Below are 25,837 nucleotides of genomic sequence, written 5' to 3' on the forward strand. Positions count from 1 at the left end.
GGAGTATGGACCGAAGGTCATTGTGGGATGCAGAAGGTGGGAAGGTCTGGCTTCTGTAATTGCTTCCTTGCTGAACATGGACGTTGACATTTCGATCCATACTCCCAGTGTGTGTCTTTCTGTAGTGGGGAAGGGCTCTGGGGAAGTGGAGCTCCAGGACACTTTGGTGAGGTTGTCTGTCTGAATTTGTTGAAAGAAAGAAAACCAGAGCATCACTCTGGCATGTGTTATGGGCCTGTATGATGTCAGGTATTTAACTCAGGACCTAGTTCATACAACTCTGGAGCTTTATATACTAACAGTCTCCTCGGCTACCTCTAAAATATCATATTGCCTTTCTTATCAATAAAAAATTTACAAAAATGAGAACTAGGGAAATATAATATCTCTTTCTGGATTTAAATATTGTATTTTTCAGGCATATTCTTGAAGACATTTTTGAATCATACTGATCCCTGTTGCAAATTAAGGATGCTGCAGTCAGTGTAATTTAAATCTTGAGAACCGGTATGCAATTCATCTCCAGTGAATTGTGGTAGACAATTCTTTCTTTCTGATTCTCTGACTGAGAATTACATGAGTTATGTAATGGGTTGGTGGGAAGAATCTGAACAAATACTTGAATAACAGATATGACTTGGTCAATTTCATGACTCTAGGGAGATTCCTGAGTTGTAAGAGTTCTCAGGCCTTCTTCATTTACAGTTGTCATCTATGAAGATAATGACGTTTGATTCATATTCAAACTAGAAAGTATGCCTGAGAAGAAGGCCCTCTATGCAATGTTTCTTCAAGGAGTTAGGTACTGGGCTATTTGCATATCTTTGACTTTCTGAATTCTAGATCCTTCCCATTCCTTACAATTTTAGTCCCCAGTGACTCACCTAAGTATTCTGAAAAGTTTTACTCTGTGGTGCACCAGAAATTCAGAAATGGCAAACAGATTGTTCACAGCAGGTTTCTGGGAGTATCCCACTCCTTCCGGACTCTGAAGTGAACATACAGTGTTCTGCTAGCAGTTTGACTCATACAGAAATTTCCTGGCTATAGAAGAAGAGGGCTTAAATGCCTTGGAGCCTGTCTTTTCAAAGCTAAGAAAGTAGAGTATCAAACCACAACAAAGAAGGAGCAATTATAGCTGTATATTCTGTATGTCACCACTCTATTGGGTATAAAGACTAAATCTGTTAATTAGCCCCTAGTTTAGACTGGAAGATCTTCCTGCACTGTGAATTCTCTTGAGATGTTATTATGTCAAGACATATTCCTTTCACTTTTGAAAGAGGAAATAGAGATTGATTGCATCCAACTGTGATACTTATAACATATATTAAATGGGGTGCAAACATAGACCAACCAGCAATGATATCTATCAGGGAAAAGTGTCAGAAGGTAGTAAACCTTCAGCATCACTAAGTCAAAGTTCCTTCGTTAGATGTGTCTCAGACTTCTCCTGTTCTCTTTTTCTCTAATTCCACACCTTTAGACAGGACTTCCTGGATGATCATGGTCAAAGTCCATGATTGCTCAACAATTTGTTTGGCTTTGTATGTTAACTCTCTTTTCAGCCACCAGGTGCCAGATGCCATCAGGAGGCCGGCCAGGCTTCCCTGGACTGACAACCCCACCAATGAGTCCTGGAGATCCGCTTCCCCAGAGACCCGCCCTACTAGGGAAAGAGAGAGGCAGATTGGGAGTATGGACCAACCAGTCAATGCCCATGTTCAGGGGGGAAGCAATTACAAAAGCCAGACCTTCCACCTTCTGCAACCCACAACGACCCTGGGTCCATGCTCCCAGAGGAATAGAGACTTGGAAAGCTTTCAGGGGAGGAGATGGGGTATGGAGATTGGGTGGTGGGAATTGTGTGGAGTTGTACCCCTCCTACCCTATGGTTTTGTTAATTTATCCTTTCTTAAATAAAAAATAAATTTAAAATATATTTTTTAAAAAATCTTTATTGTAAGAAGAAGAAAAAAAAATACTCTTGTTATTTCCCATGGTTTCAACTGTTTGGTTTTAAAGCAGAAAAAGTGTAAGAGAGGAGAAGAACAGAAGGGCAGATGCAATTATATGTGGAAGAGCTGAGATCAGGAAGGAAATGAGCTGGGTAAAGACTTTTACAGAACTTTGAATAGACAAATCATATTCAGTCTCCTCAAAACACACACAAAATGGAACTTGGACAGGTTTGATGCACGAAGCCAAAGGACTCAGGGGAAGAAGCTCAGAGAGATGAATAGTGGGAGGGGGGCTTCCAGGTCCTTGAACAGGATGATGACAATGGAGGTGAGAGTATTTTGCAAACATCTGTCATAGAGATATGGGAAATTGTACCCATGTGCCAAGAACTGTACAGTCAACCATTAACCTTCCAGTAATAATAATTGTTTACCATATGACTATACTATATTCTTCTTTTTTTTCACAATGGTTTATGTTTTCAGTAGATCACTGTGAATAAATGTATTCCGAATCGTTTGTGTGATCAACAGCCCAAGATGTTTCCCAGTGATCCTGCCTCTTCACAGTCATGACCATGTGAAGAGCTCTTCTTTTTTTTTTAATTTTTTATTTATAAAAAGGAAACATTGACTAAACCATGGGACTCCCTGGTAATATTTTAATACTTGATACAAGTTCACATGTTAAATTGACAGAGAAAAAAACAGGCCTTCCTAATGTTCTATGAGACATGGTTCACCACAACAGAAAACATTAAAAAAATGGCAAGCATGCATTTATATACATAATATCAAGATATGAATGAAATCTCAGGAATATAATATCAAACTAAACATCGTAAGAGATCCATAGCAGAAGTATTTAAAAGTTGGTTATGACTTGACAAAACTCATTCATATAAAATGTTTTTGAAATGGTAATTTTAAAAAAACAGTGAAAAATAATCATAAAATATAAAAAAGAAATTGTGATGAGATCTTTACTGCCAAAAGCATAAATAAGCAAGGGATATGGGATGTGGACACACACTGCTGACTAGTGTACAATATGAATTTCCCCTTCCAAAAGAAAAACATCAGTGTTGCTTTATTGTATTGTGCTTACATGCATGTGTACACACACACACACACACACACACACACACACACACACCTTTACCCAAGACAGTTTGTCAGGATGGTGGCTTTATTAAGTATTCTTTACAGAGTTTCTGTACTAATTTAGCAAATATTGTTTTTACAACACCGTTGTCTCAAGTGTTGTAATTTTCACCTCCTCAACAATCTGTGGGGTAGGACACACCATCCCCTCTTTCACCACCAGCAAACACATTTCCAATTCTGATCTAGTAAAGAATTTATATGGTCAGTTTTTTGTAGTATCAGTTTTTTTTAAAAATCCCAAATCAATGTTCCATTATCTGAAGGGATGTTGGACAACATACTCTACCTACCACCCGAGGAAGATGGGTCCTGAAATTAGTGCAGCCTGGAACATTCCTAGCCATGACCACAGAATGCAAGCTCAGACCTAAAAGGATGCAGAGGTTACACAGGCTCCTGTGCTGACTATGGGCCCCAGATCAAATGTAATTTTGTTATAGTTAACAATATTTATATACTTTTCCCATATTTAGGAGGTACTCTTTTCCCTGATCCAGCTTTCTAGTCCTATTTCTAACCCTGGCACCATCTCCCCAGACAGTACCTTTAGCCCTGCACGTAGCTGTCAGACTCAGGCAAAAATTAGTAAAGTCATAGGCCCTTTGGAATATACCTAAAATAGACCTGCTAGTTTTTTCCAAAATGGAGACACCCAAATCTCATCTGCTCTTTTCTTACCATTAGGTTCCTGATTATTTAACAGTTTGTTCTTCTTTATATCTTAATGCTTTTCCAGGAACCAAGTTGCAGATGTTACCATGACGCCAACCTGACTTCCCCAGGCAGACAACCTCACCAATGTACCTGGAATCCCAACTCTCTGGAGTCTTGTCCCACTAGGGAAAGATAGAAATAGGCTGGGGGTATGGATCAACATGCCAATACCCATATGCAGTGAAGAAGCAATTCCAGAAGCCAGACCTATAAGGATCCTGGGTCCATATTCCCAGAGGGATAAAGAATAAGAAAGTTTTCAAGGGATGGAATGGGATATGGAGTTCTGGTGGTGGGAATTGTGTGGAATTGTATCCCTCTTATCCTATAGCCTTGTCAGTTTTTCCATTTTATAAATAAAAATTGAAGAAAAATATGTAAAACCCAACAAATGTAATTCTCAGACTATGACAACCTGGTGGCTGTACAGTTCCCCTCCGACGGTGGTGGTGGTAAGGTCAAGTGGTGAAGGGTATCAACTTAATAGTGGTAAGTAGTCCTACATCTTTACTGATAATTTGTGGTGTGCTGCTAAAAAACTCAGAAACTTAAATAACCACATAAAGTTCCTGATCAATGAAAATCGAGTGTTTTAAAAGCAAATACATTATTGAAACACAACTCTAAAGTAAGTCAAGGACCCAAACTTTTAATTCCCTCTATCTCGCTACTACTAAGACCTACAAAAGACTGCTTACATATTACTACCAATATTTTCCTTTCAACATCATAATCTCTATGGAAATTTTTGTTATTGTTGCCTACATTTGTTGTTTTTTTTTTTTAATCTCAATTAACATTACCAGATATAATTCCTACAATCCTACTGAGGTAAATGTGTTGTCCTTATCACCCTCTTGAGAGCTCCTTTGATTTCCTTGTTCCTCAGACTGTAGATAAGAGGGTTTAGCATGGGTATGACTATAATATAGAACACTGACAGCACCTTGTTCTGCTGCTCAGGGTGTCTGGAGCTAGGATGCATGTACACAGGGAGAGCTGTGCCATAGAGGACAGTCACAGCTGCCAGGTGGGAGGCACAGGTACTGAAGGCCTTGGCACTCCCTTTAGCCGAGGATATTTTCAAGATGGAAGCTCCAATGAAACTATAAGATGACAGGATAATAAACAAAGAACCAAATCCAACAAACATAGATGTCAAAGAAAGAATCATTTGACTAATAAAGGTATTAGAGCAAGACAAAACAATAATCTCAGAGATGTTACAGAAGAAATGCTGAATGACATTTGGCCCACAGAAGTAGAGGTTAAAACAACTGACACTTTCAACTAAGCTACAAAGGAAACCAGTCCCAAGGACTCCAGCAACCATCTTCCTGTAGAGTCCAGGCACCATGATGGATGAGTACTGCAGTGGATGACCAATAGCCACATATCTGTCATAGGCCATGGCAGCCAACAGGCAGCACTCAGCCTGACCCATCCAAGCTGCAACAAAATACTGGGTAGCACAGGCAACAAAGGAAATGTTTTTTTCATCTTTGAACAAGTCTGAAAGCATCCTTGGGCTGATGGAAGAAGTAAAGCAGATGTCTATAGATGACAAGACACTGAGAAAAAAGTACATTGGTGTGTGCAGATGGGAGTCCATCCTGATGAGGATGATCAGACCCAGGTTCCAGGTCAGGGTCACTAGGTAGATTGCTAGGAATATTAGAAAGAGTATATGTTGCAGGTCTTTTTCATCTGAGATTCCAAGGAGAACAAACATCACAAAGGAAGTATGATTTCTGTTCCCTTCTGTGGGCCTCCTTGGTATCATTTCCTGAGAAAAAGATAACAAGAAGTGATTTTTTTTTTTCAAAAAAGGAAAGTGATACTCTTCAGTCAATAAACTGATTAAATATACACAAATCAGAAAAGTTGAATTAATTTAATATTCCTGTATAATCACAAACATAAACTGAAAAATCCCCTTGGGTAAATTTTGGCACTCTGTCCTTGAGGACAAAAGGTCGTAGAAAATTATATTGCTAAATTAATACATAAATCATTTTTATTAAGTTCACTAAATTATAATACATTTGAAAATATAAGAAATCCTATTTTGTTTTATTAAAACATCTTAACATTATGTTTTTCCTTTAAAATTTGTACATGTTGAGAACTGTAAATATACCAAGTTATATGCTCCTAGCCTTATGGTTTCTTGGGACAGCTGATACCCAACTATAGAGAAGAATACTTCTTTCTGACAAAGAACTTCACTGAATTTTTTCTTTAGCAGTCTATTTTGGAAGTCATATAATTTCATGTTATTTTTAAGAGTTTATTTTCTTTCATTGTACAGAGGGAAATTGAGATGGAAGGGGATAGAGAGAGAGAAACAGAAAAGCAGCTGCAATACTACTTCACCATTCATGAAGCTTTCCCCCTGTAAGTGGGGAATAGGGGCTTGAACACAGGTCCTTGTGCATGATAACGCATTCACTCAACCTGGTGTGACACCACCCAGCACCAAAAGCTGCATAACTTTTTAGTGGGCTTAATTAGTAAATTTACACCCAACACCACTACCAACACTAATTTTAACTTATCCCCCATGTGTCACAAGTTTCAGTAACATAAGTCCTTAATACAGAAGATATTTAAATCGTTTATTTTTATTTCCACGTGGAGAATGGTTAAGTTCAACTCCATTCAACAGGTTCCCAAAGAAAAAAGGAATTCCAAAAGCAGGGACTCAGTGTCACAGTCTTTCAAACTTCCAAGTCCAGAGAGATATAGCTGCCCTGACCTGCCCGAGGTGGCATACCCAGGTCCTAGCAGTGCTGGGAATAGCAGTGAAGTAACTAGTATCACACAATTTAAAGTATTCATAATTAAAAACTAAAACAGGAATAACATTTCGGCCACAAACTAGAGACTGACTTGACTTTAATTATTTATTTGTTTATTTATTTACATTCACTGAATTACTTTTATTTCAGGCAAATGAAGAAACAATCCAGTACACAGTAACAGTCAAATAGGTGTTAAGAGTAATCAAGTAAGAGTACTCAAGTAAGAGTGATCATTAGATTACTCTTACTGTTTGTTTAATGATCACTACAAATGACAAGTATACCTGTGGGTAGGAATGCTAAGTGAACTAAAGTTTGGTAGGTTCATCTGACAAAAATCCCCAGTTAAGCTCACACATTACAATGCACAAGAACTCAGGTTCAAGTTCCTGCTCCCCATCCGCCTGGGAGGTAAGCTTCACAAGCAGTGAAACAGTGCCGTGGGTATCTCTCTCTCTTCTTCACTATCTCCCCCTTCTCCATCATTTTTTCTCTATCTCTGTTGGATATTATCTCCAAAGTAAATTTTTTAAAAAAAATCTCTAGGGCATCATCATCCCTGTAGACAGTCAAGAATCACTACCATGAGACAGCATTGATTCAGACCAGTTATCCAGGACAGTCAAGTAACTGGATTTCATGAAGACACAGGCTACCTGAATTATTTTCCATTTGGTCTCTGAAATCAGTGTCATATCACAATCATTTCATGGGGCTGCTTCTCACCTGAGCCAGTGACTAGGAAGCCCAGCAATGATTATATAAATCATTCAAAAGATTCCTCCATTCCCTATTGATGCTTTCAATTCATTGCAATATTCTTTAGCAAGGAGATTTTATTTTGAGCTCAGTTCTTCATTATTTAACACAACAAACACAGTCACTGGAGATTTTGATCAATTAATTGGAGTAGCACTCTTTACTTACTTATTACTAGGGATAGAGATAGGCATAACTAAAAGTAGTCTATACAGTACATCACTTCCTGATAAAAGTGAGGTTTGTGGATTGTTTTTACTTATTATATATTTCAATCTGTTATAATTTGAAATTTGTATGTCAACTCTCTTTTCTGCCACCAGGTTCCAGATGCTAACATGATGCCAACCAGACTTTCTTGGACAGACAACCCCATCAATGTGTCCTGGAGCTCCAACTCCCCAGAACCCGACCCCACTAAGGAAAGAGAGGGGGAGTATCAATCGACCAGTCAATGCCCATGTTCAGTGGGGAAGCAATTACAGAAGCCAGACCTTCAACCTTCTGCAACCCACAATGACCTTGGGTCCATACTCTCAGAGGGTTAAAGAATAGTAAAACTATGAAGGGAGAGGATGGGATACAGAGTTCTGGTGGTGGGAATTGTGTGGAGTTGTACTCCTCTTATCCTATGGTTTTGTCAGGCAATTATTTTATTTTTCACATACACATAATTTTCTAAGAAGGCTTGCAAAAGGGAATACAATTAATATATATAGTTCGAGCTAATGGAAACTTTCTAACTTTAATGCACCTAGAACACCATGAGAGTTTTGGAGCATGCAGGAAACAAAATCAACTTATCAGTAGTAGGATGTCACTAAATGAAGAGGAATAAAACATAGGAAATTTTCAAATTACAATTCAGCCAACACTTTCTGTGCCTGGAGTAGAGCATTTCTGGTACCTCTGTCACCCACTACTGTATCCAGATCTACAGAATCTCAAAAGATTGGAATGGAGATGTATTTGAAGTATTTCAAAATTCCAGTACCACTGTACATAAGTTTTGTTATTTATTGAGGTAGTATCAATCTCAGCTCTTGATGCTGTTTTTCTTTTCAAAGTTAAATGTTTGACATTTAAGATTGCAAAGTGATCTGTTTTCTGAAGTTCAGAAAATTTGGGTGATATTAGAGCAAACCATAGAAAGAGTCCTAAGTGGGGGTTGTTGAAGTGTGTTTGTGTGTGTGTGTATAAAAGAGACAAAGAAAGATAGAAAGAGAGAGATATCACAATAGAGATGAGTTAAAGGAGTGAGTGGGGACCTTCAAGTGTTTGCTAGACTGATGATAGAATTACAAAAACTATTTGGTTATTTCGATAGCACTAGATTCCACTCTTGTCTATAATTCTTGTCTTCTCACCTCGACCAAGATCCCTCAGGAAGATAGATTTCTTGCTAAAGGCTGAAATCATGCATTTCTTCCTTCAGTGTTTTTCCAAGGTGGCTCCTGTTGAAAAAAAAATGGAAGATTTTGACCATGAAACAGATTATCCACTTACAATAAGATAAATGCCTACATGTAGGAATTATAAAGGCAGATATTTAAAGGAGGAAAGATAATAAGATAGAGAAAATTCCCCAGAGATTTATTCTCTAGAGACATGGCTACCATAGAGCTTTTTGTCACAGTTAATATAGCCTACTTCTCCTGTCCCTTCTGGACCCATTTTTTAATATCCCCAAAGCCCAACCATAATCTTGTGGTTATAGACTACCTGTAACACCCTATAAATCATTGGGGCTCCAAAGGGCTTAGTAATAGTCTAATCAATTACATTTGTTTTCCAGATGAGAAATTTGAATCAAGGGTGCTAATAGGTTTGTTTTTCCAAGATGACACAGCTAGCTGGTAAGTATCTTCATCACAAAAACAGTGAGTATGTGAATATTTCCCTGTTTATTAAGCACTTTCATTTTGTTTATGAACATATATTCATTCAACTTCCTGATCTGAACCAATCATCACAGCATCCCTATGAGGCAGAAATGGCTTTAATCTTCATTCGTAACTGATGTAATCAAAGCAAGAAAAAGTATAACAAAAATAGCTCTAGGCAGGAAGACAGTTATCCTGGTAACACTTGGGTCCAGTAGTATTAAGCAATCTAGGCTGAGATCTGGTTCTTCTACTTGCTGGTCACATAATCTAAGCAAATTAACCTGTCCACATCTCTGTGTTAACACCTACAAAATTGGGTTAGTAATAGTAGCTACTTCTTAGAGTATATCATAATAAAATCAAATTATATATTGACAACTAAGAACTTGGCAGACTGTTGAATCCAGCATGCCTCTACTAACAACAGTAGATGTAACTTACATATTCTGATTTGATGCTATTTAATACACTTCGATGATTTTTGTTTTGGGTACTATGTGTTCTCTTCAATTTGCTATAACTGTCATTTCCCCTACAGGGAAATTAAATACTTCTGAAAATAATAAATAGTTTTGTCCAAATTCAACTAGAAAGTATGCCTGGGAAGCTGTGATATGCAGAAAATAGGTGTCAAGTATAGCCTGGAAGTTGTATATATGGGGAAAGTATGTCTCCTTTTTTTTCTTTTATTCATAAAAAAACACCAACAAAACCATAGGATAAGAGGGGTACAACTTCACACAGTTCCCACCAGAACTCTATAACCCATCCCCTTCCCTGAGAGCTTTCATATTCTTTAAGCCTCTGGGAGTATGGACCCAGGATCATTGTGGGATGCAGAAGGTCTCGCTTCTGTAGTTGCTTCCCCACTGAAAATGGGCATTGGCAGGTCGATTCATATTCCCAGCCTGCTTCTCTCTTTCCCTAGTGGAGTAGTGCTCTGGGGAAGCAGAGCTCCAGGACACATTGGTGGGGTTGTCTGTCCAGGGAAGTCTGATCGGCATCATGGTAGCATCTGGAACCTGGTGGCTGAAAAGAGAGTTAACATACAGAGCCAAACAAATTGTTGACCAATCATGAACCTAAAGGCTGGAATAGTGCAGATGAAGAGTTGGGGGTTCTCTATTTTGTAGATAGCTAGTAGGCATATTTTAGTTATATTGCAAAAGGCCTGTGGCTATACTAGTTTTTTTTCTTTTTTTTTTTTTTTTGGGGGGGGAGTATGTCTTGAAGATTTCCAGAGAAAGCTTTGTGGGTGAGGTGGTAGTGCACATGATTAAACACTCACATTACAGTGCACAAGGACCTGGGTTCAAGCCCCTACTCCCCACTTGCAGGGAGAAAGCTTTGCAAATGGAGAAGCAAGGCTGCAGGTGTCTCTGTCCCTCTCTATCTACCCCTCCCCTCTTAATTTCTCTTGGTATATCCAATAATAAATAAATAGTAATAAAGAATTCAACTTATCTTAAAAAAAAGAAAGGTGTATTGTTATATGGAAAACTAGGAAATGTTATGCATGTACACACTACTGTATTTACTGTAGAGTGTAAAATATTAATTACCCAATAAAGAAATTTTTAAAAAATGAGAAAGGCTGTGAAGAAAACATTAAAAGTTATGCTTGTGAGCTATAAATATTTGTCATAATTAGTCATCCAGAATGACTACTTTCTGCACAATTTCTTACCTATTAGATCCAAAAATGAATGGAAAAGATAAAAAAACCACATATAAGCTATTGTTATGCCCTAATAAATAAGACAAAAAATCATGTACATAATTTCTTCATGAAACTGAAAATTCAGAAAGAAAGGATCAATTACAAAATAGTAAGACTTTTCCCATCTTTTTCTGGAGTGAAAAATAGTAACAATCTGTATTTCTGTTTTTCCAGACATAGTTCTATTCCTCTACACAAAGAAGATTGAATGGATGAAGAGAATGTTCCTAGGCTAGCTATGACCTCAGAATGCAAGCTCAGACCTACAGGGACACAGAGATTACACAGGCTCCTCAACTGAATACAGGCCCAGATCAAATTGATGAGGTTTACAGTTAACGGTATTTGTACACTTTCCCCATATTTGGGAGCTACTCTCTGCCCTGATCCTGCTTTCTAGTGCTATTTCCAACCCTGGCACCATCTCCCCAGACAATACCACCTGCACATTAGCTGTCAGGCTCAGGCAAAAATTAGTCAAGTCATGGGCCCTTTGGAATATACCTAAAATAGACCTGCTAGGTTTTTTTTCCAAAATGGAGACCCCAAATCTCATCTGCTCAATTCTTACCTTTGGGTTCCTGATTATTTAACAGTTTATTCTGCTTTATATCTAAATGTTTTTTCAGCCACCAAGTTGCAGATGCTACCATGATGTCAACCTGATTACCCTGGACAGACAACCTCACCAATGTACCTTGGAGCCCCACCTCTCCAGAGCCCTGCCCCACTAGGAAAAGATAGAAACAGGCTGATAGAATCAGGTTGTGAGTATGGATCAACCTGCCAATGCCCATGTTCAGCAGGGGAGCAATTACAAAAGCCAGACCTCCCACCTTCTGCACCCACTAATGATCCTGGGTCCATATTCCCAGAGGGTTAAAGAATTGGAAAGATTCCCATGGAGGGGGTGGGATGCAGAAGTCTGGCAGTGGGAATTGTGTGGAATTGTATCCTTCTTATCCTAAGGTCTTGTCAATCATTATTAAATCAATTTTTTTAAAAAAGAAGGAAAGAAAGAAAGAGAGAAAAAGAGAGAGAGAGAAAGAAAGAAAGAAAGGAAGGAAGAAAGAAAGAAAGAAAGAAAGAAAGAAAGAAAGAAAGAAAGAAAGAAAGAAAGAAAGGAAGAAAGAAATGGAGTGCTCTCTTCTTTTTTTGCTTCCAGGGTTATGGAGTAGGGGTTGGTGCCTACGCTTGAATCCTCTCCTCCTCTGGCTATTTGCAGAGAGGGGGGAGAATAGAGAGAAATTGAGAGGGGAGAGGAAGATAGAGAGGGAGAGAAAGACACCTGCAGACCTGCTGCACATTTTGTGAATCAACGCCACTGCAGGGGGGGAACTGGGGGCTCGAACCGGGATATTTGCACGGGTCCTTGTAGGGAGTGCTCTTCTAATAAAGCATCAGGTACTTGTAAATTGGTCCTTTCTCTTCTGTCTCTTCACACCACTGAACCCTGCTGGAAGCTCGTATTTATGAAGTTTGACTAGATATCTATAAAGAGAAAGTGATCTTTATTTACATCTCAAAACGTTTCTAAAAATTCTGTGAGACATTAATCATTAAACAATCCATATCTGGACTTGCTAAAGATTTTTCAGGGTAACAGTTTTCAACAGCAGTTTTCATTAGTTCAACCCATTTAGAACATATTTCTGTTAGCAGTACAATAGGGGTTTCTTCCCCTTCTCAGCTGAAGAAAATTTCTAAGCCACTGATCGCTTGGGACTGAGCTCTCCTAGGACTTCAAATTCCCTCTGAGTTATAGATTCTGAGCATAACTTCCTCTAGGCAGAATTCATGGTCTTTATGAGACTGTATTTCAAGTCTTACCTGCCAGAGTGACATAGTAGAAGATATTGAAATGGTTCTTCTAGAACTCTCTGTGTCAATTCAGTATTCAAGATCACCTCAAGCGCTTCTGGAAGATAATCTTGGCATAGAGGCTTTTAAAGTTTGAGATGGACTGGCGGAGCCAAGATGGTGGACTGAGAAGTAGCTTCTGGTTTGAGTAGGATTTTTTGCCTTCAGCAGGACAGTGAATTCGGGGTCCCAGCTGTGACACCAAGGGGGCAAATATAGCCCAGTTTGGGTTATAATATAGAGGAAAAAAGAAAGGAAATTTTTTTTTATTATTCCCGAAGCACACACCTGGGTGCCAGAAAGCTGCTCCTAGCAGGCTTCCCTGCTGAGCTTCTTTCTTTACCAAGATTCCTAGCTCAACAGGGGTTCCATTCCAAGTCTATTCCTTTATGAAACCCTCATCCCTCTTTCTTTCTAAATGGTCAGTTGGATCTACAAAAGGGAAAGACTGCCCTGAGGTGCTTTGTATTTTTTTGGCTTTGGGGTTTTTTTGTTTGTTTGTTTTACTTTCTTAACAATCAGCTGCCTCTGCTCAGGTGGCTTTAGGCAATCTGGGACAGGGTTTTTTACCCTGCACTATTTTATTATTAATATTATATAAAGGTGTATCTCTTCCCCCCCTCCTTTAGGTTGACCAGAATTAACTCTTAGTGTATTTTCCATTGCTAGGGGACTGGGCATCTTATCCATTGCGAGAGGAACTTGTTTCACTACTTCTACCTCCTCTACCCACTCTCCCCTTCTCCCTCCTCCTAGCTAATTAAAAAATAAAATAAAAAATAAATAATTAATTAATTAAAAAGCTTTCCTTTCACTGCTCTTTTATTACAGTTCTTTTTCTTATATTTTTTCTTTTCTCTCTCCTGTTTATCTTCCTTTTTTTCTTCTTGTCTTCCTTTCTTCCTTCCTCCTTCTTCGGCTTTCTGAATTCACTGATACTCATTTGTGAATTATTTTGGGGAAGAAATTTGACTCAGAGTGGACTCTCTATGTGTGTATCTCTGCTCTACTTCCCTTTCTCCTCTTGCTACCCATAGAATATATAGTAGATAGTAGATTTGCATAATTGTCTATTCTTGCTAGCCCCTTTTTCCTTTCTCTTTCTTCTTCACTTGGACTTGGTTGCTATTTTTTCATGGACTGGAGACATTGTTTGGCTAACTGGTAGTGGTTAAACTGCTTCAATACTTGCTTCAGTTGCTGTTGTAATTTCTGAGGTTGGAGATTACATTTGTCATAAAGTTATTTAGTACAGTGTTGCCTGTACTCAAAACACAACAACTGAGGAACAACAGAAAATAAAAATAAGAAACACATTAATCCAAAAAAAAATGGGTAGCTCAAGAGCAAATAAAACTGATACTACAATGAATGAAGACAAGAGCCCAGAAGAAACTACAAATCAGTGAGAAGTAACCATAGGTAAGAAAAGTATGCAAGCAATAATAAACTTATTAATCACAGAAATGAAAACAACTTTGGAGGAAAGGAATGGCAGTATTAGGGAAACAACAGATGAGACCCCCAAGGAAAATACTGATTATCTTGAGGCAATTAGAGAACTGAAAGCTGAAATAGCTGAACTGAAGAAAGAAGCTGAGGGAAGGGAAAGCAGAATAACAGAAGCAGAGAACAGAATTAGTCAGAGGATGAGTTAGAGAACACTAAGAAAGAGGTGAAAGAGCTCAAAAAGAGATTGAGAGACACTGAACACAACAACAGAGACATATGGGATGATCTCAAAAAAAAGTAACATTTCTATAATTGGCCTGCCTGAGGAAGAAAGAGAGGAAACAGAAGGAAGCATTCTAGAGGAAATTATAGAAGAAAACTTTCCAGGACTGAACAACAGAAAGGACATTAAGAGGCCCAGAGAGATCCAAACAGAATCAACCCAGACATGAAGACACCAAGACACATGATAGTCACGATGAGAAGAAGGATAAAGAAAGGATCCTAAAGCCTATAAGAGAAAAACAAAAAGTCACATACAGGGGAAAACCCATAAGACTACCAGCAGACTTCTCCATTCAAACTCTAAAAGCCAGAAGAGAATGGCAAGATATCTATCAAACCCCGAATGAAAAGGAGTTTCAACCAAGGATAATATATCCTGCTAGACTTTCATAAAACTAGATGGAGGGATCAAAACCTTCTTAGACAAACAATAGTTAAAGGAAGCAACTATCACCAAACCAGCCATGAAAGAGGTTCTAAAAACCCTCTATAAACAAGAACTTCACTATAATACTGCCATATATCAGAGCAAATAAAAATTCGTTGAACAATGGCACTTCTTCTTCTAGCGTTTGCCCTTCTTCCGTAGCCAGTCAACAGCGTCAGGTTGAGCCTGATGTCTGCTTGTTGCTGGCTTTGAAAGTGACTGGGATCCATGTGGATTCATTCGGCTAGGAAGGACTGTCAGTTTCCCCAATAAATGGGTACTCATGGGATGCAATGGCACTGCAATACATTAAATCCATAATATCAATAAATTTCAATGGCTTAAACTCACCCATCAAAAGGCACAGAGTGGGAGGATGGATCAGAAAACATAACCCAACCATATGCTGCTTGCAAGAATCCCATCTGAGACAACAAGATAAACAAAGGCTTAAAGAGAAAGGGTGGAAAACTATCATAAAGGCTAAAGGACTGCAAAAAAAAAAAGGTGGAACAGCAATTCTCATCTCTGACACAATAAAGAAATAAAAGATAGGCAAGGACATTACATAATGATTAGAGTACCAATCAGCCTAGAAGACTTAACAATTATTAACATCTATGCACCCAATTGAGGGACCATCTAAATACATCAAGCACCTACTGAAAGAACTTCAAAAATACATCAATAGTAATACAATAATAGTGGGAGATTTTAACACCACACTCTCACACTTAAACAGATCAACAAAGCAGAGAATCAACAAAGAAATAAGAGAATTAAATGAAGAGATGGTTAGACTAGACCTCCTGGACATCTTCAGAGCCCTTCACCCCAAAAAACTGGAATACACATTCTTCTCAAATCCACACAACACATACTCAAAGGCAGACCACATTTCAGGCCACAAAGACAGCATCAATAAATTCAAGAGCATTGAAATCATCCCAAGTATCTTCTCAGACCACAGTGGAGTAAACCTAACATTCAACAACAAACAGAAAACTATTAAAAGACACAGAATTTGGAAACTAAACAACATAATCCTTAAAAACCACGGGGTCAGAGAGTCATTCAAGCAAGAAATTCAAATGTTCTTAGAAACAAATGAAAATGAAGACACAACCTATCAAAATATCTGGGACACAGCTAAAGCAGTATTGAGAGGGAAACTCATAGCCATACAATCACATATTAAACAACAAGAAAAACCTCAAATAAACAACCTTACTGCATACCTCAAGGACTTAGAGGAAGAGGAACAAAGGAACCCTAAAGCAACCAGAAGGACAGAAATGACTAAAATTAGAGTAGAAATAAACAACATCGAAAATAAGAGAACCATACAGAAGATCAATGAAGGCAAAGGTTGGTTCTTTAAAGATTAAACAACATTGACAAACCCCTAGCCAGACTCACTAAACAAAAAATGGAGAAGACTCAAATTCATAGAATTGTAAACTACAGAGGAGATATCACAACTGACACCACAGAAATCCAGAAAATCATGCAAAACTTCTATGAAGGACTATATGCCACCAAGCTAGAAAATCTGGAAGAAATGGAAGAATATCTAGAAGCATATGCCCTTCCAAAACTGAACCAAGAAGAACTACAAAACCTAAATACACCAATCACAAACAAAGAAATCTAAACTGTTATTAAAAATCTCCCCAACAACAAAATTCCTGGACCAGATGGCTTCACAAATGAATTCCACAAAACCTTCAGGAAACAGTTAGTACCCATACTTCTAAAGCTTTTCCATAAGATCGAAGAAACAAGAACACTTCCTTCCACCTTCTGTGAAGCCAACATCACCCTGATACCAAAAGCAGATAGGGACACAACAAAAGAAGGAAAACTACAGACCAATATCTCTGATGAACATAGATGCCAAAATATTAAACAAGATCATGGCCAACCTGCTACAGCAGTATATCAAAAAGATTGTTCATCACGACCAAGTGGGATTTATCCCAAGAATGCAAGGCTGGTTCAACATGCATAAGTCAATCAATGTCATTCACCACATCAATAAAAGCAAAGCCAAAAACCACATGATTATCTCAATAGATGCAGAGAAAGCCTTTGACAAAATCCAACACTCATTCATGCTCAAAACCCTACAAAAAATGTGAATAGTTGGGAAATTACTCAAGAGATTGGAATCCATATATAGCAAACCTACAACCAGCTTCATACTCAATGGACAGAAGCTGAAAACATTCCCCCTCAGATTGGGGACTAGACAGGGCTGCCCACTGTCACCATTACTCTTCAATATAGTGTTGGAAGTTCTTGCCATAGCAATCAGGCAAGAGAAAGGAATCAAAGGAATACAGATTGGAATGGAAGAAGTCAAGCACTCACTATTTGCAGATGATATGATAGTATATAAAGAAAAACCTAAAGAATCCAGCAGAGAACTTCTGGAAGTTATTAGGCAATATAGCAAGGTGTTAGGCTACAAAATCAATGTACAAAAATCAGTGGCATTTCTTTATGCAAACACTAAATCTGAAGAAGAACACATCCAGAAATCACTCCCATTCACTGTTGCAGCAAAATCAATAAAATATCTAGGAACAAAGCTGACCAAAGAAGTGAAATACTTCTTTGGTATTGGGTTGTATACTGAACACTATGAGTCACTATTCAAGGATATAGAAACTGATACCAAGAAATGCAAAGACATACCATGCTCATGGATTGGAAGAATAAATATCATCAAAATGAATATTCTCCACAGAGCCATATACAAATTTAATGCGATACCCATCAAGCTTCCACCAAGCTTCTTTAAGAGAATAGAACAAAAACTACAATCATTAATCTAGAACCAGAAAACACCTAGAATTGCCAAAACCATCTTGAGGAAAAGAAACAAAAATGGAGGCATCACACTTCCAGACCTCAAACTTTATTATAAAGCCATCATCATCAAAACAGCATGGTACTGGAACAAAAATAGGCACACAGACCAGTGGAACAGAATTGAAAGCCCAGAAATAAATCCCCACACCTATGGACATCTAATCTTTGATAAGGAGGCCCAAAGGATTAAATGGAAGAAGGAGGCTCTCTTCAATAAATGGTGCTGGGAAAACTGGGTTGTAACATGCAGAGGAATGAAACTGAACCACTTTATCTCACCAGAAACAAAAATCAACTCCAAATGGATTAAATACCTGGATGTTAGACCAGAAACAATCAAGTACTTAGCAGAAAACGTTGGTAAAACACTTTCCCACCTAAACCTCAAGGACATCTTTGATGAAACAAACCCAATTGCAAGGAAGACTAAAGCAGAAACAAACAAATGGGACTATATCAAATTGAAAAGCTTCTGAACAGCCAGAGAAACTATCACACAAACAAAGAGACCCCTCACAGAATGGGAGAAGATCTTTACATGCCATGCATCAGACAAGAGACTAATCACCAAAATATATAAAGAGCTCAGCAAACTTAGCAACAAAAAAGCAAATAACCTCATCCATAAATGGGCAGAGGATATGAACAGAACATTCACTCCAGAGGAGATCCAAAAGGCTAACAAAAATATGAAAAACTGCTCCAGGTTGCTGATTGTCAGAGAAATGCAAATAAAGACAACATTGAGATGCCACCTCACTCCTGTAAGAATGGCATACATCAAAAAGGACAGTAGCTACAAATGTTGGAGAGGCTGTAGAGAAAGAGGAACTCTTTTGCACTGCTGGTGGGAATGTAAATTGGTCCAGCCTCTGTGGAGAGCTGTCTGGAGAACTCTCACAAGGCTAGACATGGACCTTCCATATGACCCAGTAATTCCTCTCCTGGGGTTATATCCCAAGGACTCCATAACACCCAACCAAAAAGATGTGTGTATGCCTATGTTCATAGCAGCACAATTCATAATAGCTAAAACCTGGAAGCAACCCAGGTGCCCAACAACAGATAAGTGACTGAGAAAGCTGTGGTATATATACACAATGGAATACTATGCAGCTGCTAAGAACAATGAACTCAACTTCTCTAACCCATTTTGTCAGAGCTAGAAGGAATTATGTTAAGTGAGCTAAGTCAGAAAGATAAAGATGAGTATGGGATGATCCCACTCATTAACAGAAGTTGAGAAAGATCAGAAAGGGAAACTAAAGTCAGGATCTGACTAAATTGAAAGTAGGGCATCAAAGTAAAAACCTGTGGTGAGCGGGAGGGTGGACATGAGGATTCCTGGGCCGGCGGGGGGTGGGGCTTGGGGTGGGTGGGTGAGAAGGGACACAGTCTTTTGGTGATGGGAATGGTGTTTATGTACACACCTACTAAATTGTAGTAATATAAATCACTATTTAGTTAATATGAAGGGGAAAATTGATTGTATGTCTAACAAAGGGACTTTTCAAAGCTAACCCAATTACCAAATAATGTGATGATAACAGTAACTATACATTGTCTTCTCGAACCCTAAGACAGCAGGAACCTCATATTTCCACTATAGAGTCTAAACTTCTCCCCGTCCTGGGACCCTAGGGTAGGGCCCAAGTTCCTGTATACTTCTCCCAATTCTTATCAAATAATATTGCATCTGCTGATTGCAACCTAATCAACACAACGAGTGCCAACCCAGCATGCTTCACTTCAGACTGTGTCCAGAGACTTCAGGTGTGGAACGACAACCCTTCAGCTTCATCACTCGGGTGAGAACTTTCCTTTCATAGTATTCTCTAATTCCATCCCAGGTGGTTCACTTCCTAACAAAGTCCCAAAACCTATATATAGACCAGGTTCCAGGAGATATAGCATATGTTCACAGGTATCCATAAACTAGGGAAAATATATACCTGAAAGCAGTAGTACACTAGAGTTTGCAGTGAGTACCCCCCAACACTTCATCTCCACTATTCCAACCTTTGGGTCCATGATTCCTCAACAATTTGTTTGGCTTTGTATGTTAAATCTCTTTTCAGCCACCAGGTTCCAGATGCCATCAGGATGCTGGTAAGGCTTCCCTGGACTGAAGACCCCACCAATGCATTCTGGAGCTCAGCTTCCCCCAGAGACCCACCCTACTAGGGGAAGAGAGAGGCAGACTGGGAGTATGGATTGACCAGTCAACGCCCATGTTCAGCGGGGAAGCAATTACAGAAGCCAGACCTCCCACCTTCTGCAACCCACAATGACCCTGGGTCCATGCTTCCAGAGGGATAGAGAATAGGAAAGCTATCAGGGGAGGGGATGTGATATGGAGATTGGGTGGCGGGAATTGTGTGGGGTTGTACCCCCCCATCCTATGATTTTGTTATTGTCTGCTTTATTAAATTAATTAATTAATTAATTTTTGTTTAAGTTTGAGATGACCAACTGTTAGAGTAGGGGAGTTGTGACAGGGGCAAGAACTTCATGGTTACAGAATTACACTCCTCCTGCAAGTTGTCTTCCAAGTGTGGAGAATAAACAAAGCCATTATCTTAAGCGAGCCCTCACAGGTAGTATTTTCCCTTCAAGTATTTCTTATGCTGGGATCAAACACATCATATATCCACTGGGTGAATAACTGCCTGGATGGAGGCCAGGTGACAGCACATGTGGTTGAGCACACATGCTACCATGAGCAAGGAACTAGGTTCAAATCCCATTCCACCTCTGTGAAAGGACAGTCTCAAAAGCCATAAAGTAAATTTGCAGGGGTCTCTCTTCCTTTTTCCCCCCTCTCTCTTTTTTATATTTATTATTATTTTTTTTTCTGTTCCAGACTCTTGGAAACAGAGTTGGCAGTCAGCTGAGGTAAAGAACAAACACCTCATCACAGACCCCTGCAAGCGTCAACCCGGCTTTGACCTAGCACGTTATGACTGGGCCCTCCTCAATCGCTATCGAACAGGCCATGGCCGGGGCGCCGCTATGTTCCATCGCTGGGGAGCCGCTATGTTCCATCGCTGGGGAGCCAGAGACGACCCAAACTGCCCCTGCGGCTCCAGACAGACTATGACCCACATAGTCAACGACTGCCACCTCTCCAGATTCAAAGGAGGTCTCGAAACTTGACATCAGGCTCAACCTGACGCTGTTGACTGGCTACGGAAGAAGGGCAAACGCTAGAAGAAGAAGAATTTATTTATTTATATTTACTGGATAGAGACAGAGAAAAATAAAGAGGGGAAGGGGAAAGACAGAGAGGGAAAGAGATACCTGCACCACTGCTTCACCACTCATGAAGTTTTCCCTCATCTGAAAAGTTAATGAGTAATATAAAGTAATTGTATCTGGGGCCTGGCAATGGTGTACCTGGTTGAGTACACATGTTACAGTGAGTAAGACCCCAGCCCCATCTGTGGGGGAAAAGCTTCATGAGCAGTGAAGCAGTGTTGGCAAGTGTCAGAGAAAACATTTGCTTGATTAGGAAATGTAACAAGATCAATCTTCTTTTTTTTTTTTTCCAAAGCTCTAGACAACTTTTCAGTTGGAGAAAATGAGGGTGAGAGAGGAAAAATTTACACAGTCCCAAAGTTTCCTCTCCAGTGTGGCGGGGGGGCAGGTTCAAACCTATGTCACTTGTTTGATAAAGCAGGTGTTGAGTGATCTTGCAGACCCTCAGTCTTTCTGTTTTTCCACCATGTTTCTTTCATACTCTCCGTATCCCATTCATCACCTCCTTTTCCATTGTCTCTTATTCCATTATCTCTCAATAAAATTATGATATGTTCATTTTAAATTTTTTTTTACAGTTTTAAACTTACATGCTCTTTCACTAAAAAAATAATAAATTATTGAAACTGAAAATAAAGCAATCTGGTGAAGAAAGACCAGTGTGTATGACTTAACTTTCTCGGGTCTTTTTAATTCTCTACAGAAAAAAATATCCATCAAAATATCGATTCTCAAAACATAGTGTTTAATCTACATGAGTCTAGTCAGAGTAGTAGGTTTATAAAACTGACTCCCCCATAGGTGACACTGCTCAGACAGATTATTGGGTGGTAGCAAATAAACACAATGTTTTAAATGAAATTTTGCCTTTTATGACTACATAAAGGAGTTAAGTGAAATAAGTCAGAAGGTAAAGACAACATAAAACCATATGGCCTCAGTCATATGTGGAAGATAAAGAAAACAAATTAATGAAATTGTGTCCTAGAGTAGGGCAGCAAAATGGTGGTTCCCTTCTGGCTGAAGAGAACAGATGGGTGGAGGCTGCCAACTTGATAGTGATAAATGATGATAGATCTTCTGCCATGGGTGTTTGATGTGCTGCATTAGCCCTTAGAAACTTTGTGAAACAACCATATGTCAATAAAAAAAAACTTACAGTTTTAAAAAATAAATTAAGTGGAGGACCAGGTGGTGACAGACCTGGTTGAATATACACAGGCACATTACAATGTGTAAGGACCCTGGTTCAAGCCCTTGGTCCTCACCTAGAGGGAAGAAGCTTCACAAATGGTGAAGCAGTGTTGCAGGTCTCTCTCTCTCTCTCTCTCTCTCTCCCTCTCTCTCTCTCCCTCCCTCCCTCTCTCTCCCTCTCTCTCTCCCTCCCTCCCTCTCACTCCCTCTCTCTCTCTCCATTCCTCCCTCTCTCTCCCTTCCTCCCTCCCTCTCTTTCTCCCTCCCTCCCTCTCTCTCCCTCTCTCTCTTTCTCTCTTTCAATTGCTCTATGTCTCTATCCTAAATAAATAAATATACCTCATAAACTCTGCAACACAACTAATACCTATTAAAGGTTACTTAGGTATTTTTACCCCCATGTATCGTTAGCCACAGTAATACACTTACAAATATTTTATCTTTTTTAAATTTCAAGTAGCACTACCAAGTGTACTAATTCTTTCTAAGGTAAACGTCTTGGCTTCCCTTTTAATCTCTTGAGAGCTTCCTTTATATCTTTGTTCCTCAGACTATAGATAAGAGGGTTTAACATGGGGATAATAATAATATAAAAGACTGACAGCACTTTGTCCTGCTGCTCAGAGTGTCTGGAATTAGGACGCATGTACACAGAGAGAGCTGTGCCATAGAAGAGTGTCACAGCTGCCAGGTGGGAAGCACAGGTATTGAAGGCCTTGACACTACCTTTGACTGTAGATATTTTCAGTATGGAAGCTGTAATAAAACCATAGGACAAAATGATAATAAGAAATGAACCAAACCCAACAACCGCGGATGCTAGAAAAAGAATTATTTGAGTGGGAAAGGGGTTGGAACAAGACAAAACAATAATCTCAGAGATGTTACAGAAGAAATGCTGAATGACATTTGGCCCACAGAAGTAGAGGTTAAAACAACTGACACTTTCAACTAAGCTACAAAGGAAACCAGTCCCAAGGACTCCAGCAACCATCTTTCTGTAGAGTCCAGGCACCATGATGGATGAGTACTGCAGTGGACGGCCAATAGCCACATATCTGTCATAGGCCATGGCAGCCAACAGGCAGTACTCAGCCTGACCCATCCAAGCTGCAACAAAATACTGGGTAGCACAGGCAATCAAGGAAATGTTTTTTTCATCTTTGAACAAGTCTGAAAGCATCCTTGGGCTGATGGAAGAAGTAAAGCAGATGTCTATAGATGACAAGACACTGAGAAAAAAGTACATTGGTGTGTGCAGATGGGAGTCCATCCTGCTGAGGATGATCAGACCCAGGTTGCAGGTCAGGGTCATGATATAGATCACTAAAAATATGGGAAAGAGAAGGAGCTGCAGGTCTTTTTCATCTGAGATCCCAAGGAGAACAAACATGACAACAGAAGTGTGATTTCTGTCCCTGTTCATGAAATTGCTGGATACCATCTCCTGAGAAAATTATAAGAGAGAAAATAGTTTCATTCTCAAAAAGAAAAAGAGAGATATCTTCATTCATTTTGTCATGAGTCTAACTAAAATACAGCTTTGACTCAGCAGTATGGAGTTTATCTTAATGTTCTTATACAATAAGACAACTAAACTAAACATTTCTTTTGGGCAAATATTATTACTCTCCTTGGGGACAAAAGAATGTAATTAATCAGTATTATTAAATTATCACATAAAATGTCCTTTTTATAGATACACTAAATATAATTATAATATATTCAAACTGTAGGAATATTGAATTTTGCTATGTTAAAAATTCCCTAATAATATTTTCCCTTTAAAATGTATAAATGTTAATAATCAGAAATACACCAAATTACGTACTGCTGTAACTCTCCCAGTGATCTTATATCTCATGGGTTCTTTTTATATAACTTTATGATAAGAAAATAACTTTATTATGTATGTAAGCAACCAGGATAAAGTCATACAAAGATGAGATATAAGAACAAAAATCTTATTCTCATTTTCATTTCAAGATAATTGATGAGAGCACTGTGAAAATTTAAGATGTGCAATAATATCTCAGACATTTGCTTGCTGCAAATGATCCCCACAGTACGACTGGTTTAAATGCATCAGATCACATACTTCCCTCATGGGAATTCAAATTCTATTATCTTAGCAACGTTCAAGCATATGATAAAGTGTTAAGTACAGTAATGCTTGCCATTATATTATAGTAAAAGACATTCTTTGTCTTAAAACTGAGAGAGTTCATTTTTTCATCATATTCACCCAATTTTCCCACCTCTTTCCTCTAGGAAGCTTGACAATTTTTCATATTTCTCTCAGCTTGTTATTTTTTTTTAGGACACCAATACAAAAATCAATTACAGGGTATTTGTCTTTCTATGTAATTTAGGTGACTAAGCTAATGCCCTCAGCATTACTAATGCTGTTGCAAAGGAGTAAGTTGCTCCTTAAGCATGAATAACGTTGTATTAGATGACATACCTATCTATGCATTCACCTCTCACTTTTCTTTACAGTGTTGAATAGATATGAGTTGTGCTTGATTCCTGCCAGCCTCGTGGTCTTTTAAGTCACTGCACATCCAATTCTAGGTTAAAGTGTTTATGTTATCAAAAAAACTCCTGAAATTTTCTCTTTAACAATCTGTTTTTGGAAGTTGCATACTTTTCCCATTTTTCCCCCTGCTAAATTTATTTCCCCAATTTTAACTAGTTCTCTCCAGTGTTACAAGTTTGAGTAACACACTTCCTCGTGTAGAAGATATTTACATCAGTGCTTTTGATTCTCAGGTGAAGAATTGCTAACGAGCTCCTCCAAACACACCGCCCTCCTTTTCTAGATTTTATTCTTGTTTTTTTTTTTTATTTTTATTTTTTTATATTTATTTTATTTATTTATTCCCTTTTGTTGCCCTTGTTGTTTTATTGTTGTAGTTATTATTGTTGTTGTCGTTGTTGGATAGGACAGAGAGAAATGGAGAGAGGAGGGGAAGACAGAGAGGAGGAGAGAAAGACAGACACCTGCAGACCTGCTTCACCGCCTGTGAAGCGACTCCCCTGCAGGTGGGGAGCCGGGGTTCGAACCGGGATCCTTATGCCGGTCCTTGTGCTTTGCGCCACCTGCGCTTAACCCGCTGCGCTATAGCCCGACTCCCTAGATTTTATTCTTGAAGAAAACATTTCCCAAACCAGAAAAGATATGTTAGAAGCTTTTGGAATCTTCTCACATATAAACTTTAAGAGAAAACTCTCTGAAGAGAAAACTTTCTCTGAAGAGTCAGTTCAAAGTACTCAGGTCCAGCAGTGTGTGGACAGAGCTAATTGACCCAGGCAGGGTGACACACCCAATTCCTGGCAGTTGTGGGAGTAACATCCAGAAAATCGAACCATGAAGTAACCTTTTTCAAACAATTAAAATTATCAATAACCAAAAGATAAGACACAAAGGAATGATTTTCTGGATGTCACTTGAAGACCAGTTTAATTATGTT

The 25,837-nt window shown here is 38.8% G+C and overlaps 2 protein-coding genes across 2 annotated transcripts; both read right to left on the reverse strand.

Annotated features, from left to right (window-relative positions):
- Positions 1-4,665: 4,665 nt before the first annotated feature.
- Positions 4,666-5,625, reverse strand: LOC103110440 (olfactory receptor 5A1-like). The gene has a single exon (XM_016186601.1). The coding sequence runs from the start codon at positions 5,623-5,625 to the stop codon at positions 4,666-4,668; it is 960 nt and encodes a 319-aa protein (XP_016042087.1).
- A 17,223-nt stretch (positions 5,626-22,848) lies between these two features.
- On the reverse strand, positions 22,849-23,799 carry LOC103110441 (olfactory receptor 5AN6-like). Its single transcript, XM_007519608.3, has one exon. It carries the CDS (start codon positions 23,788-23,790, stop codon positions 22,849-22,851), a length of 942 nt encoding a protein of 313 aa, XP_007519670.3. The 5' UTR covers positions 23,791-23,799.
- Positions 23,800-25,837: the final 2,038 nt, after the last annotated feature.

The sequence above is a fragment of the Erinaceus europaeus genome, chromosome 17 (genome assembly GCF_950295315.1).
Source record: "Erinaceus europaeus chromosome 17, mEriEur2.1, whole genome shotgun sequence".
In the NCBI taxonomy this organism is placed as follows: Eukaryota; Metazoa; Chordata; class Mammalia; order Eulipotyphla; family Erinaceidae; genus Erinaceus; species Erinaceus europaeus.